The 14,887-nt window shown below is 36.0% G+C and overlaps 1 protein-coding gene across 1 annotated transcript; it reads right to left on the minus strand.

Annotated features, from left to right (window-relative positions):
- Positions 1-3,828: 3,828 nt before the first annotated feature.
- Positions 3,829-10,406, minus strand: f11r.1 (F11 receptor, tandem duplicate 1). The gene is made up of 10 exons (XM_057348984.1): positions 10,172-10,406; positions 6,986-7,045; positions 6,596-6,712; positions 6,358-6,498; positions 5,896-6,098; positions 5,573-5,672; positions 5,307-5,414; positions 5,203-5,215; positions 4,766-4,823; positions 3,829-4,595 (listed from the first exon to the last, which is right to left on the minus strand). Exons 1-10 carry the CDS (start codon positions 10,212-10,214, stop codon positions 4,560-4,562), a joined length of 879 nt encoding a protein of 292 aa, XP_057204967.1. The 5' UTR covers positions 10,215-10,406; the 3' UTR covers positions 3,829-4,559.
- Between the last annotated feature and the right edge of the window lie 4,481 nt (positions 10,407-14,887).

The raw sequence follows: 14,887 nt of genomic DNA on the forward strand, positions 1-14,887 counted from the left end.
CAAAGATAAGGATAAAAATTAGCAAGTAGACCTTACAACGCATGTATACGGTTTTATTAATTGTTTTAAACATGTTATTCTACAGGAAGACGCCAAAGTTATTAACTTATTACAGTAAACAGTGCAGTGCATGATTAGAAAAAGTACAACTGCAGTATATACTGTAGTATACCAAGGGGCTGTTGAAACGCTTCAATCTGATTCAGGGGCGGAGCTACGGGTGGGCCTGGGATTGACAGCTGGCCCACCCAGTCAGAGCCAAGAAATTTATTTTTAATATTATTAAATATTCATTTTAAGCTTAATTCTAAATTTGAATTGTATAAATTAAATAAAAACATTTGAATTGTTTGTTTATTATTATTATTAATAATAATAATAATAATATCCAAATCAGGGGCGGATTTACCATTAGGCAAAGGTAGGCAATCGCCTGGGGCCCCGAGCTACCAGGGGCCCCCAAAAGGAAGAGGTGGACTTAACCAAAAAGCCATGTCAGCAGCCATAGAGCCCCAAGTAATCATCAATATAGTCGGGATATCCCTGTTAACGTTTTACGTTATTACATCTGTACGAAGGCACTCCCAACCCCATTATAGATTAGAGTGGACCATTCCATTAGCACTGTATATGCGCGAGACGAGTTCGACACCAGCTAGAGAAAGTTAACGCAGCGGCGGAATTAGTAGAACTGCCCACAGCGAGAGCGTCATTGTGTGGTACATTAGCTGCAAAACGAAGTAAAAGTCGCAGGGAAATAAAACAACAAAGAACGCAGCTACACCAGTGGAGAGGAAAAAAGACGATTTACAAATGATTGTTGCCAAAGTCTCTGCTTTTTCCCCACACAAACTCCACCGCTGCTCCTACAGCAGCAGCGCCTCTCTCTCCCGCCAGACACAGCACTCTCCCGGCCACGAGCAATGATAATGTGCCGGTGAGTATTTCTCCATGAACACAGACAACAGTTATAATGACTGACGACCAAAACATCTGTGAAACAAAGAACGCTGTGCGCTTGGTAGGAGAGGGCCAGTTCAAGGGTAGAAAGGTTGTTTGACTCCGCTGCGCAGATCGATGGGCACATAAAGACATAATATAATAACGTCAGTACAGTGCTAACGATTCGTACTGTATGCACTAGTACAGAAATTTGGTCACATTTAAATGCATGAAAGCAGGGGCGTCGCACCCGTGGGGGATACTTTTCCCGGTGAGAGGGTTCAACACCCGCACTTTTCCTGCAGTTTTTCCGCAGTTTTGCACAAATGTATGGAAGCCCGTTTCCGCCATGTGATAAAAAAAATCAGACTTTAAAAAGTCATAATTATGAGATAAAAAGTCATAATTATGAGATAAAAAGTCAAAATTATGAGATAAAAAGTCATAATTATGAGATAAAAAGTCAAAATTATGAGATAAAAAGTCATAATTATGAGACAAAAAGTCAAAATTATGAGATAAAAAGTTATAATTATGAGATAAAAAGTCATAATTATGAGATAAAAAGTCAAAATTATGAGATAAAAAGTCATAATTATGAGATAAAAAGTCAAAATTATGAGATAAAAAGTCAAAATTATGAGATACAAAAATCGAAATTATGAGATAAAAAATCATAATTATGAGATAAAAAATCATAATTATGAGATTGAAAGTTATAATTATGAGATTGAAAATCAAAATTATTAGATAAAAAAATCAAAATTATGAGATTGAAAATTATAATTATGAGATTAAAAAAAAGAAATTATGAGATTGAAAATCGTAATTATGGCATAAAAAATTGAAATTATGATTTAACATGCGCAGTGCAGTCAAGACACTGCACGCTTGCGACATCCGTTGCTTAATACGGTGTAAATATAAATAACTGTACATTTTTTATTTTATTTAATTAGGCTGAAACAAGCAACCTGATTCATTTGTTTTGAACTGATCCGAAGTCCCATTTTAGAAGCCTCATCAAACTGAAAAATTACTAAAATACTACAAATTGACAGGCCACATTTTAGAATTATAGTACTCATCGTAACTTTATCTAGGAATTATGTTTAAAAGCATCCAGAATAAATCAAAACTATATGCAGGACTAAAGAATATATAGCATATTCAAAGTAACCACCCTTTCCAAAATTGTACTCTTGGCATGATCGAGCAGCTTCTTGAAATTTCACCTTGTAGGAAGATTTTTCAATAGTATTGGCAGAAATTTCATCTATTCATTTCTTGGCTGCTTTTTTTATTTGGTCCTCAATTTTTGCCGTCAAATAAAATAAATTAATATGTTGCCACGATTATATTTTTGTCTACTAAAGTCATTTCAAACATTTAAACATACATCTTCAGATTAAAAGATTTTAAGACCATGAGAAACATTTCAGTCAAACATTCAAGTGTTTTAGAACTTTTAAACAGCAGTCTATTTTTTGCCCTCCAAAATCATACATCAAAAATTATGCATTTAAGAGATGGCTTCACAAATCTATGATATTACTATTACTGCATGTTTCACAATAGAAACCTCTCTGGGTTTTTACTGGTAGTTTGTTGGCTTCAGCAGGCATGTTATCTGGTAGATAGGAACCAGTGAAATACTTTTCAGTAGCTCATAGATCTTTTGTTGAAAGGATTACATATACATTGTACATTGAATGTGGCCCAAAACACACAATATTTTGTAATTGTTTGGCTGTGGAGTCCTTCAGGTTCCTGGGCTCCACCATCTCAAAGGACCTGAAGTGGGAGACCCACATAGGGCCCAACAAAGGTTGTTCTGTGTGCTTTAATCCCTGTCAGGTTTGCCTCGGCTACTCAGTTGATCACAAGTGGACAAGAACGGATAGTCCAGATTGCTGAAAAGATCATTGGTGCTTTCTTTCCCACTCTTGTAAAGTGCAATCATTACAGACTTGATACACCCTGGACACAACATCTTTGAACTGTTGCCCTCTGGCCGGTGCTTCAGAAGGAGTACTAGAGCATCTGGACATATAGCTTTTAATAAATTTGAATATTCACAAATTTCCAATCTATTTTACATAGTATATTACTTCTGTACAACTGTCTATTTACGGTTGTGTTTTATTTATATTTTGTACTTTGTTTTATTATTATGTGTCTGCTGATGTATTTGGATGTCTGCACTGGAAGCTTAAAAAAAATACTGAAAACTGAAAACAAATAACTAAAATATATATATAACCAATCGCACTTGGTTTGTAAAACCACTGAGTTGCATTTACACCATTCTAACCAGCGGATGTCACCAGCGTGCGGTGTCCTGGCTGCACTGCGCATGTGCACGTTAAGTCATCATTTTGACTTTTTATCTCATCATTTTGACTTTTTAGAGCCTGATTTTTTTATCACGTGGCGTTAATGGGCTTCCATACCCCTTTAACAGAGAAACAGATTTTGATGAAAAGTTGACAGATGTAACTTACAACTTTCACACACTGACAGGTCTCCTACACCTGCATACTTTGAAAGTGCAGGTAGGCTACGTGGTATTTGAGCAAACACATTATTGTAAATATTCCACAAACCAACATATCTGTATACATTAATAATGTTAACTTTTACTGTAAGTATTATACTGTATTTGTATTATCTTTACATTTGTTTTACTTTGCCTTACAAGCATTTCAATGTAGGCTACATTTAGTCACGGACCTGTACACATGACAAGTAAACTTTAAACGTGTATCCAAGCAAAGGTGCTTCTGATCAATCCACCTGTTGAACTACAGAGACATCTGCATAGCTGGAATCTTCTCAGATTCCAACCGTGTCTGATAAAAAGTAGTCAACATTTATATCGCTTGAATCATTTCAGTTGTTTTCATTTATTTGAAGAATAGGATCAAGTCATACATTAAAACTACAATCAAACAAGTAGAAAACATTCTATCAATGTGATGTATTTGTTCTCAGAAGAGCAATTTACAGTAGAAAGGCATCTCTGTTCAGTGAAGCTATATCTAAAATCCCATTAAAAAGGAGAGTATTTACATTTCAAGCAATAAGTATAAAACATTTTAAAAATATACACACACAAACACACAGGCATTCCTGAAAATACTACCAGGAAAGTAAACAAACAACAAATCATATAAAGTACAGCACGCTTATTTGAAGGGAAATGGGGATTATTTGCAGTTCCTTCTTTTTGGTTTCGGGAAACGGCCTTGTCATGTAAAATAGACTTGGGCTCACACACCTAAATCCATACAAAACTGAACAGCATATAATAAAAACGAATTACATTATTAATTGGTAGCCAATGAATCCTTTAAGCATATTTTAGGTCTAAACACATTATCATACTTCAATAAATTATCTTTATCACTTCTCTTCAACTTCTGGAAAACACGGTTCAGATACTGCAAGTTTGCAAGTTTGTGCTAACTCTTACACACATTTACCCAGCTTTTGGCTTTTGGATATTTTAGGTCAACCAGTGTAGTAGGCAGAGTTGAAAATTACATCCAAATATCCTAAGCAAAAAATCTTGATCTAAGCAATAAATCTTCATGCTCCAACAAGAGTAGTCAAGGCTACACAACAAATGATGATTTCTGTCTGAATTCCCCCTAAAACAGAACAAAATAATTACTAAATAAATGTGACATTTGTACCAGCACCACTATTCTAATGGTACATTAGAATGCAAGAGTAGATTAAATACACATATCTTGTGAGATTATTTTATGAAATTAATTAATTCTATAGTTTATGTAAGAGAATTTAAAGATGTACTTACATCCCCATCATCCACATCTTCTGTTCGTGGCTGTGTATAGACAGCTGTTTTCGGCTTGCTGTGAGAAAGAATTTATATCATTACATTTTATAAAATGTATAACTAAGTTTATGAATCTGACAGTGAACTGCGTGACACTGAATTTTATTTACCAGTTTTACTTTTGATGCTAAACCATACAATGACATTCCAATTGATAAAATATGTTCAGTGGGATTTAAGCCTGGGCCTTGATTTTTCACCCTAAACTGAGTAAACCATTTGTGTATTGACCATGCTATGTGCACAAAAATTACCAATAAAAAAAACACTGAAAACACAAAATTATGTAATTGCATGGCAAAGTATTTTATTTATCATCAGAGACATTGCTGGAATAACCAGACCATTTTGGGACAAGTAGTGTAAATGTGTGCCAAATAAACAAAACGTCTTACCTTTCAGCCACTTCTGTAAAGACAATGAAAAAACACAAATGAGTCAGATCTGTTTCGATAAATATTTTAAAATGTTCTCGCTCTCTCGCACGCACACAACTTACTTGGTAGATATCCTTTTTTGTTGGCATACCAGAGTCCAAAGAGGAGCAACCCTACTGCAAGCAAAGCCACAATAACACCAGCAACAATGCCACCAACATTTACATCACCTAATATAAAAATAACAAAACAAAAACATCCATTAGACAAATGACAGACAGCTGTTTATAGGCCCGAGTAGTTGATTTAGATAAACAATATTCATTTAGAGATTTAATTATTTATAGTAAGATCCTTATTTGTGCCCTTTCTGAACAGCGTTACTTACGGACATCCATTTGTACTGTATCACCACGCATAGCACCTTCACTATTAACAGCCTCACAGTAATATGAACCAATATCCATCTTAGATGCACTTGGGAACTCCTGATCAGATACAAAAACAAAGCATTTAACAATTTACCTGACAAAATTCACCTGAAAATCAGATAAAAAATAAAAATAAAAACATTACAAAGAACAATGTAGTACAATCTCTAACACTAAATGCACAAAACTGTTTCAATCTAACTGATGTTAATAGACCAGTTACATTCTTAAATTGACAAAGTTTTGATTATGTTGTTCCAGAAACATTCCACTTACTCACCAGGTTACCATTGAACGTGTTCATCTTGTATGTGAGGTTCTTAAAATTGGGGAATTTGCTTGGATCCTCTGGGAGAGGAGAACCGTTTTTGTACCATTTATAGGTGGGTGGGGGGGAGCCGACCAGATCGACACAGGTCAGCAGGGCATTACTTCCAGTTGTCACTGATGAAGGAATTCTGGATACAGGCTTGCTAGGAGGCACTGCAAAGAACAAAGGGAATTTACGAGGCTGCTTGGTGTCTCATGCATAAATTATTCAAAAACATAAATTCTGCAGCCTAACATCATGAAAACGCTTTGCCTAATTCACACATACACTAATCCATCTAAATAAAGTCATCCTTAAAGCTGCAATACTATCTAAAATGTTTTCCAATAATATAAGAGCCATAACACTTTTTTTGCGTGTGCAAGCATCAAACACTAACTGGAAGCAAGAAAGTTTATGATTCAAATTTACCAAGAACAGTAAGCTTGATGGTTTTCTCAGCATACCCATTGTTGCCAAACACCTCACAGTCATAGTCTCCTGTGTCTGCTCGAGTCACCTTGTTAAGCCTCAGTCCTTCATCATACACAGTGATACGACCTTCGTATTTATCTAATGAAATAAAAAAGATGTACATCGCATATCATTGGAAGGACACAATAATAAACCAGATAAGAGCTAATCACCGCTGTACATTTCCAATTCTTACCAATCGGCTTGCCATCAAAGTAGACGAATGACTGAGAGCCTTTAATATCTTTGAACTTCCATTCTATTCTGGGGGATGATCCAAACGTAGCAGAGTATTTACATTTCATGTCCACCCCTGAAATAAAACACAGTTAGTAGGCTGAATCTGATTTGTAACCCTTTAGTTTTTCCTTATCAACACATACAATCATCATTGAGTGGAGATCATCTAAAACAGACTTGTTGCCCATAAAAAAGGTTCTCTAGTACAACAAGATTTCAGATTCATCATCATTTTCTAAAACAAAAAGGACTATTCTTGAAGCCAAAAACTAAGAAAGCCACATTCTTTCATACATCATTTCCATTTGGCTCTGCAATTACACAAAGACTAAAAACAGCAACTTGCCTTCATTCTCTTTCACCTTTAGTGCAGGATTACCAACATCAACCCAAAACTCACACAAGCCTGTAGAAAGAAAAAAAATGAAACTTGGATCAGTAACACACCAAACTACTTATGTTGTCACAAATAAACACTAACATACACATTATACAAATATACACACACATGTCTGGTTTACCATCTCCGTGGGGACAGTCCATAGGCGTAATGTTTTTTGTACTGTACAAACTGTATATTCTATCCCCTATCCCTAACCCTAAAGATCATAGAAAACTTTTTGCATTTTTAGATTTAAAAAAAATATTGTTCTGTACAATTGATTAGCTTTTTTGCCCATGGGGACCTCAATTTTGGTCCCCACGGGTGACACGAGTCCCCATGTGTTGGTGTGCATTCAGGTTTAGGTCCCCACCGGGACATACAAACATGAACACACACATACACACACACACAAGTTTATACTGTATTGTTTTGTTGCTTCAGAGACCAGATTTTTAAATCATATAAAAAATAGTCATGAGAAAGGATTAGAAAACATACATGCATAAAGATTTAATCTAAAGCAATAAAAATGGGTTTAGACTTAGTATTCGAACAGTCACACTAAACATGCTAGTTACTTAAGAGAAAAACATATTGCATTTATAGGATTATTTCAAAACAAAATCATGTTCTGTTATAAAATAAACCAACTTGCCCTGAGGGCATTGTGACACTGGTGAATCGTTCTTGGAAGCGGACGCTGCATATGTAATTACATGAAAAGCGACTGTGGCCAATGTTCCCTAAATTAGTGTCAAGGAATTTATAAACAATAATATGTAGTTAATAGCCATGTTTCCATCCAGTTTTTGCGCTGTTTTGTTATCTACAAAGCAAATGTGCGCCAAAAATGTTTGCGAAATGTGCTGTCTCCGCCTGTTTCAGTCCAGTTATAAAATGGTGTGCGTAATGACATCACACCTTAAAAAAAAATGCATTTTCGCTTAGGTTTTGTTATAGCGCTAAAAATTCTGCCCTTCAGGCGTTTCCATACCTAATTTTGCTTATATCGCAAATTCATAGGCCTTTTGCAACCCAAATGTTTTTAAAATGTACAGAGTAATGAGAAAATCCAAATTCGCAGGTTATTTTAGTTTACTAAAATGTTTAATTTTGAAAACGTTTCTGTTAATTCTGTTTATTAGAAAAACTTAATGAAAAAAATTAAATGTTGCCTCAAAAATGAACTGAAATAAGTTTAAAGCACTAAAATTATAAAAATAAACAAACTAAAATAGAACTAATAAAAATTAATTAATCTTATATAGCAACATAAAAAATAAACAAATAACTTATAAAATGACAAAAGCAAACACCAAATTTGCTAAAACTTTAACTACAATTAACATAACTATGAATCTAAAAATAAAAGTTAATTTAAAATATTAATAACTAAATACTACAAACATGAAAACTTCATTTTCACATAATGTTATTAAATAAGACGAAGACGCTGAAGTGGAGCAGCTCCTCTGACGGGACTTATTTGACAGAGCGCAAGTTTGGACACGTCTTAACTGAGGCTTATTCTCACATAACATTTCTAAAATTCTATTAGAGCTTTTGGAGTCAACCACTTTATTTTCCTAAATTGTTTGAGATAAAATTCTTTATTAATAAATTGCACTTACAACATTTTTATTTACAGGCGTCATGTTTGTGATTTTTCATGCGTCACCATAGCCAACATGCCTCTGATCATGAAATCAAAACAGACTCACGATTTTATGACAATACATTTACTTATTCACATATTTTATTTTACCTTTCTTTTTTCAGCGTTGGAATTTCAGTGCCACTAATTTTTGTTGAGCTCCAAATTTCCAAGACATTATTTTTCTCATCCACACCCGCAAGGCACCTTTTACAGAGAATCAGTGCTTTAAGGAGAGCAACATCACGAAAGCAGATGCTGCGTGTATAGGCTAATTATGTCATGTGACACCACATTTATTACTTTAAAGACCCTTTTTCTCTACAAAAATTGTTTCCAAACAAATTTTGCGATATTTGATTTATCGAAATGTATTTGATGCTAAAAATAAATGGAAAAAAGATTGTGTCGACATTTGAGGAATTTTATCGACAAATGGCATTTCCATCAGCTATATCGCGAAACATTTTGAAGCGCTAAACCTTCTTTCGCAAAAAAAGCCATGGATGTAAACATTGCTGTTGTCATATTTCATGTAGCACAATCCATATGCTTTATTAATATAATTCATGTCTGTTGCTTCCTTCTAACATCAAGTTATTAGCGATGAACATTTTCTGTCATTCTGAAAGTGTTTTCATGTGTGAATTTAAGGATGACCGATAAGCAAACACGATACTCAAATACACTGAATGACACATGACGCACCTCCATCTGTTTGTCGGGCAGCGTGAGATGTGGCCATGAGTATAGCTACAATAGAGATTCGAGTCTAATAATATTCCAAGTGACTGAGATTGTTGCATGCTCTATAACAATAATCCTAGAGTTTTTAGTCTACTAAAATAAACAATTGTTAAGTGTGCTTCCTGGTTGCGCTCGGGTTTCGGATGGGGGATGGGCAAACGTGGAAATACAGGTTCCCAAGGTGATACCACAGAGGCGTGTAACATCTCGTTCACGTTTAACCAAACATAAGTCGACGCTCGACGTCGATTCTAAAACGCAATTTTTACTGTTATTACTCACAAAATCTACGTTGCTAGATGCCAATCTCGTAACTAAGCAAGTAACATCTCAATTGAATAGATTCAAAGAACGAGTCATTTCGCCGATGTGTTCACATAATCCATTTTCAACGAGTGAATAGATTCCAAAACATTCACTTAAAAGAATCGATTCAAAAAACGATTTGTTGCGGAATGGACAACAAATTTGTTTAAATATAAATGTGCACAATGGTACACCATTTGGTCCTTGTATTACATTTTACAAAGAGGAGGATTAATCCAATAAGCAATAACAAATCAATAATATTTTACTTTTAAAAATACACAGAATGACAAATACTTAAGTAAACAACAGACAACTTTCAAGGTCAGCATGTCTATCGATTAAATCACACTTAAAACGCATAAACAACTTTGAATAATAAAATAAAAAGAAATATATAAAATGTCCGAACACGTTGAAAACATGTAACGCTAGCTTACCTGTGGCTGCAATTGAGAGGAACACAAAGGCGAAGGTCAACATATCCACTCTGAAACTCGGAACACGCTTAATCCTAGATAAGAGTTTCTTTTTTTTATTTTAAAATAGGTTAATAACACTTTGAAAGAGATGTGTATTTACTAGGCCCTGAAAAAACCTTGCTACTCTTCCGTCAAGATAACCCAGAAGGTTGAAACTAAACGCCCTTCCGTGTTATCCTCTGTTACCTGTACTAGTGTGTGATTGGTTATATGTGTAAAACCTGACCCGCCCCTCTATGACGTAACGAAAGTAAACGCAATATCGAGCAAGTACCCCAGAGTGCAGTTTGGACGAGGGGCGGTACGACACATTAGGCGGAACTACATGTGTCGCCCAGCCAACTTCAACTTTCATTTGATTAGGAACAGCTTATTGGTTTAGACAACTTTGGACGATTTGGACGGGTTGAAACGAAGAATTAGACATCAGCGACAATAAACAACATAATAACAATACTATACGGAAAGTTCCATTTAGTAGAAATGTGAACAATAAAGCAAAGTTTGGGTTAGCAAACATAAAAGAAATCCATACGCACGAACACAAACAGTGATCTGGTTATATCAACGAGCTACCGCAACGAAAGTGATACTAGAGCAGTGTGTATAGGCTATATGAAGTTTAAAGTTTAAGCAGTGTATATATCTCCGTTTAAATTTTTTTTAAATCATGCATAAAATGTTTTTTTATTATGTTATCATGTTTTTATTGTGTTAGTTAGCTGTATTTTTTGAGTTAGTATGGCTTAAATCAAAACAAACCAACTGCAGTTTGATTGATATTAATTGGAATGCACAAAAAAAACATGATTTTTTACATTTAAAAACGGACTTCCAAACTCTTCATATGTTCTCCATCTAGGAATCTGCATTTGACAGCAACTTCTGCTTCTGTGTCTAGCCAAACTTCAGTTTTTGGCTCAATAGCCTACTGTAAGTTATGAAACACAAATAAATAGATGCAGAACAAAATGTAAAAAATGTAAATGGTTTACGGTTTTATAACAACGCATATTATTAATAGACACAGCATACTGTCACAGTGTTGTCAATAAATGTAATGTCCTTGCCTTAAATAGGAGTAATGTGAAAAAACGTGAACAAAAAAACGGGTGTAAAATGTTAAAGAAGGTGATGTTTTCTCCGTCTTTTACAGATGTGTTATTTCCAAACAGGCTACAAAACCCGCGTTTTATTTGTACAGTTTCCAAATTTCATCTACGCATATGGATCTGTACCACATGAGACACTGTTTGTAAAATTACAAAACGGGCACAGTTGAATAGATAAAAACATATTCTTCTCTGGTTTAAATGGTGTGGTGCTTCTTCGTGTTTGTTGGAGATACGGTTAGTCGGTAGTTGACATTTTCTAAAGTGGAAAAAACAATGAACATTTTAATTTTATAGGTTAAGAGACACTGTGGTATGAGCTGAGACGCTGTGGTATGAGCTGCGTGCGAAAGCTGTTGCCTTGCTGCCCTCCTGTCACGCAATGAAAATTCTCGAACATCATGCTAAACGTTAAAATATAAAGTTAAATAAATAGAAACAATTTTTACTCTCCTTGTACTGTCATCAAAGTTATCTGGCTTCTCTAAACCAGTAAGCTGTAATAGCGTCACACTTCTCTACACCAATAAGCTCCTGATCATGAACCAATAGGCTTGTTCGACTTGATGCGGCGCCGAAACATCCGACAGGCGAATGACATCAAAGTACCGCGAGAGCAATTCGAAAAACCATTAAAAGTTTGCTATCGAATCGCTCTCGCGGTACTTTGATGTCATTAGCCTGTCGGATCTTGCGGCGCCGCATCAAGTCGAACAAGCCTATTGAAAGGTGAAGTGGGCGGGGCGACACGTGTCGCTCCTTCCAAATGTGTTGCCCCGCCCCATCGTCCAGCCTGCACTCTGGGGCTACTCAAATCGAGGACCTACTTTCATGTGAATTCTACAGGCACATATCTGATTGTATAACTTTGCTTATTCCCCTAGCAAAAAAATATTTATAATTTATTTTTTGTTTAATATACCTCGTTACACTACTTGTCTTGCTCATGATAGTTATTCAATAAAATAACGAAAAGAACCAGGAAAAAATATACTTTCATGTGAATTCTGTTTGGGGGTTTTCCTAAAACTCTTAAAAGGAAAGATTGCAGACACTCGCAGTCGCAATCGTTTTTTTTCACACAACTATGACAATATTTTTTTACAATTTCCCTATTTTAAGTAGAACGATTCATTCACATAAAACCCAGACCGGACGAAATCTGTACAAGAACACACAGACAACGTTAATCTTTCAGCAGCTCACTTCTTTCGCACAAACAGTAGGCTTGTTCGACTTCATGCGGCGCCGCCCGCAAGAATCTGCAGCCGCCTGACAACAGCAATGCATTCTGGTTAGACAATTTGTCCGACTTTGATTGGCCGCTTAAGATCACGTGTGCCATTAAAGTACCTCGAGAGCAAAACAAGACCAGCCGCTTAGGTCAGGCGCTGCAGTTGCTCAAAAGCGGCTGCGAAAGCCTTGATGACGACACACTTACTCTCATTGGCCAGAATGTTCACGTTTATGTGTTGCGTGTTTATTCTGACACACTCGGTTACGATTATATTTTAATTTTTATATCACATTTTATGTTTTTGTACTGATCTTAATGCAAAAAACAGGTATTCCTATCATATTCACTTAATCCGTGATAAAGAAATAAATATCCCGTGGTCTGCTGTAGGTTCAGCTCTTTACGGGAAGCACGAAGCGTCCGACCTTACGGCCGTCTTTTCACTCCTCCCCCGCCTGCAACCGGCTGATCTCGCCAGTCGGTGTCAGGCTAGTATGAGTCAACTCGAACAAGCCTAGTAACTCACCACAGTATCTAAATATGGTTTGGCATTTCTTGTGAGGGTGGGCTGTGATAGTACGTATTTCAGATCAGCTGTGTGGATCTAATTGCGGTTACCATGGTAGCAGTAGCTGAGGGCGTGATGTTGGCAGGATAGCACATAGACATAAACTGTGTCCCAATTCGGGGGATACAACCTTCTTAGGTTGCGGACTTTAAAACGAGGACTTGTTTTTCAAAGCACACAGCCTCAAAAGTCCAAGAACCGAACTGAAATGAGACGGACCAGCCTCGGAGAGGATTTCCTAATTGCGTCACCTGCTGCTCATGTTGCTGGCGACAGCAGCAGGACACAGCAGAGACGTTCCTGACTTTTTTTTTAACAAATACGGAGCCAGAAAAATGATATTTTATTTTAGAGAATATGACATGTTTATGTAGATTAAAACAGCCCAACAGTATATTAAATTAACCAATCTTACAAATTTAAAACACAATAATGCACCAATGATGTTAATGAACAACATCATATATAATATTAAAACATTGAAATGGACCGTTTTTGTGAATTACATACTTATATTTAACTAAAGTTTTGAATGATTATTTAAAAATTTCAAGCCGTTACAGGCCCGCAATGAATTTCGGGATAGCCGAGGCTGTAAAGGATACATTCGTTCTATCCTTAAAAACCCACGGAAATCAGGTCGCATTTTGGGGCTGCATTTGAAGCAACCTTTGAATCGGGACAGCCTTACCAGCCTTCAGTCGCGCTGCTGTGACGCAATCGTTCTTAAAATGCAGACTTCAAAGAACGCAGCCCCCGAATTGGGACACAGCCATAATAAATACCTAGACGCCGCGTTGGCCACTTTGCTCCGCTGCTGCGATACGTCAACGGCGCCGCCATATTAGTGAGGGCAACAGTGCTCTAAAAGCCCACTGAACCCGATGGGAGAGCTGCGCGTTTTCGGCATTAAAAGCACAATTCCGTTTACATTTCTAAACATATTTCAATGGTTTACGATGTACGTAGAGTCCACTTCAGTTGCATCATATCACGATAGTTATAGCCTACTTTAAAGTTAATGGTTGTCATAATGAAATGTGAAATCCATTATTTGTGCCTGTTATTCGTAAGATACCAGATGGCATCATGTTCAGTGATATGTTAAAGACAACACAGGCAACAGAATAAATAACCACGTTGCAGTAGTCGAGAATAAAACACGTACATGTAGAGATTGTTTCTGAGATGTATTTGAATCATCGAACAAAACATCCAAGTTTAATTTACGTATTAAATAAAAACGAATGTTTTTCACTCTGGAAATGGCTTTTTCTGTTGTAATTTTAGACATTTTCAAAGATAAAAGATGTTCTTTTATTAATCCGGTAAAACCGTTACAGCAGTAAAACATGATGTATGTGACATAGTAAAACAAATAACACTCCCGTGCATTATTAGTATGAAATAGCAGTATATAGTCATAAAGTAAAGACGCATTTTTTAAAATTTTCCCAGGATTTTAAAGTGCACGAGCTGTTCTGATAATGTGCATCTAATCTACCTTAAATTATTTCACATTAGCGATGTGTACACAATTTTTAAGACTAAATGATTGCTTGACAAGCCTGAGTTTTAACAGTTCCGTATGACAATAAATACATTTTCAAGTCTATAATACGTTTAACGTTACTCCACGTAAATAGAAATTAGTTGAGAAATGAAAACGATGTTGTGTTATATCCAGAAAACGGCAGCTCCACCATTCACTCGTATGTCTTTGTAGTCGGCTTTTGCCCTCACCAATATGGCGGCGG

This window comes from Triplophysa rosa, linkage group LG2 (assembly GCF_024868665.1).
Source record: "Triplophysa rosa linkage group LG2, Trosa_1v2, whole genome shotgun sequence".
Lineage (NCBI taxonomy): Eukaryota > Metazoa > Chordata > Actinopteri > Cypriniformes > Nemacheilidae > Triplophysa > Triplophysa rosa.

Excerpts from the sequence above, each read along its gene's own strand:
- f11r.1 (XM_057348984.1), bottom strand. The coding sequence starts at position 10,214 with ATGTTGACCTTCGCCTTTGTGTTCCTCTCAATTGCAGCCACAG. Across the intron at positions 7,046-10,171 it reads CCTCTCAATTGCAGCCACAG|GCTTGTGTGAGTTTTGGGTT; the intron begins GTAAGCTAGCGT and ends TTCTTTCTACAG. Across the intron at positions 6,099-6,357 it reads CATCAAGCTTACTGTTCTTG|TGCCTCCTAGCAAGCCTGTA; the intron begins GTAAATTTGAAT and ends TGTTCTTTGCAG.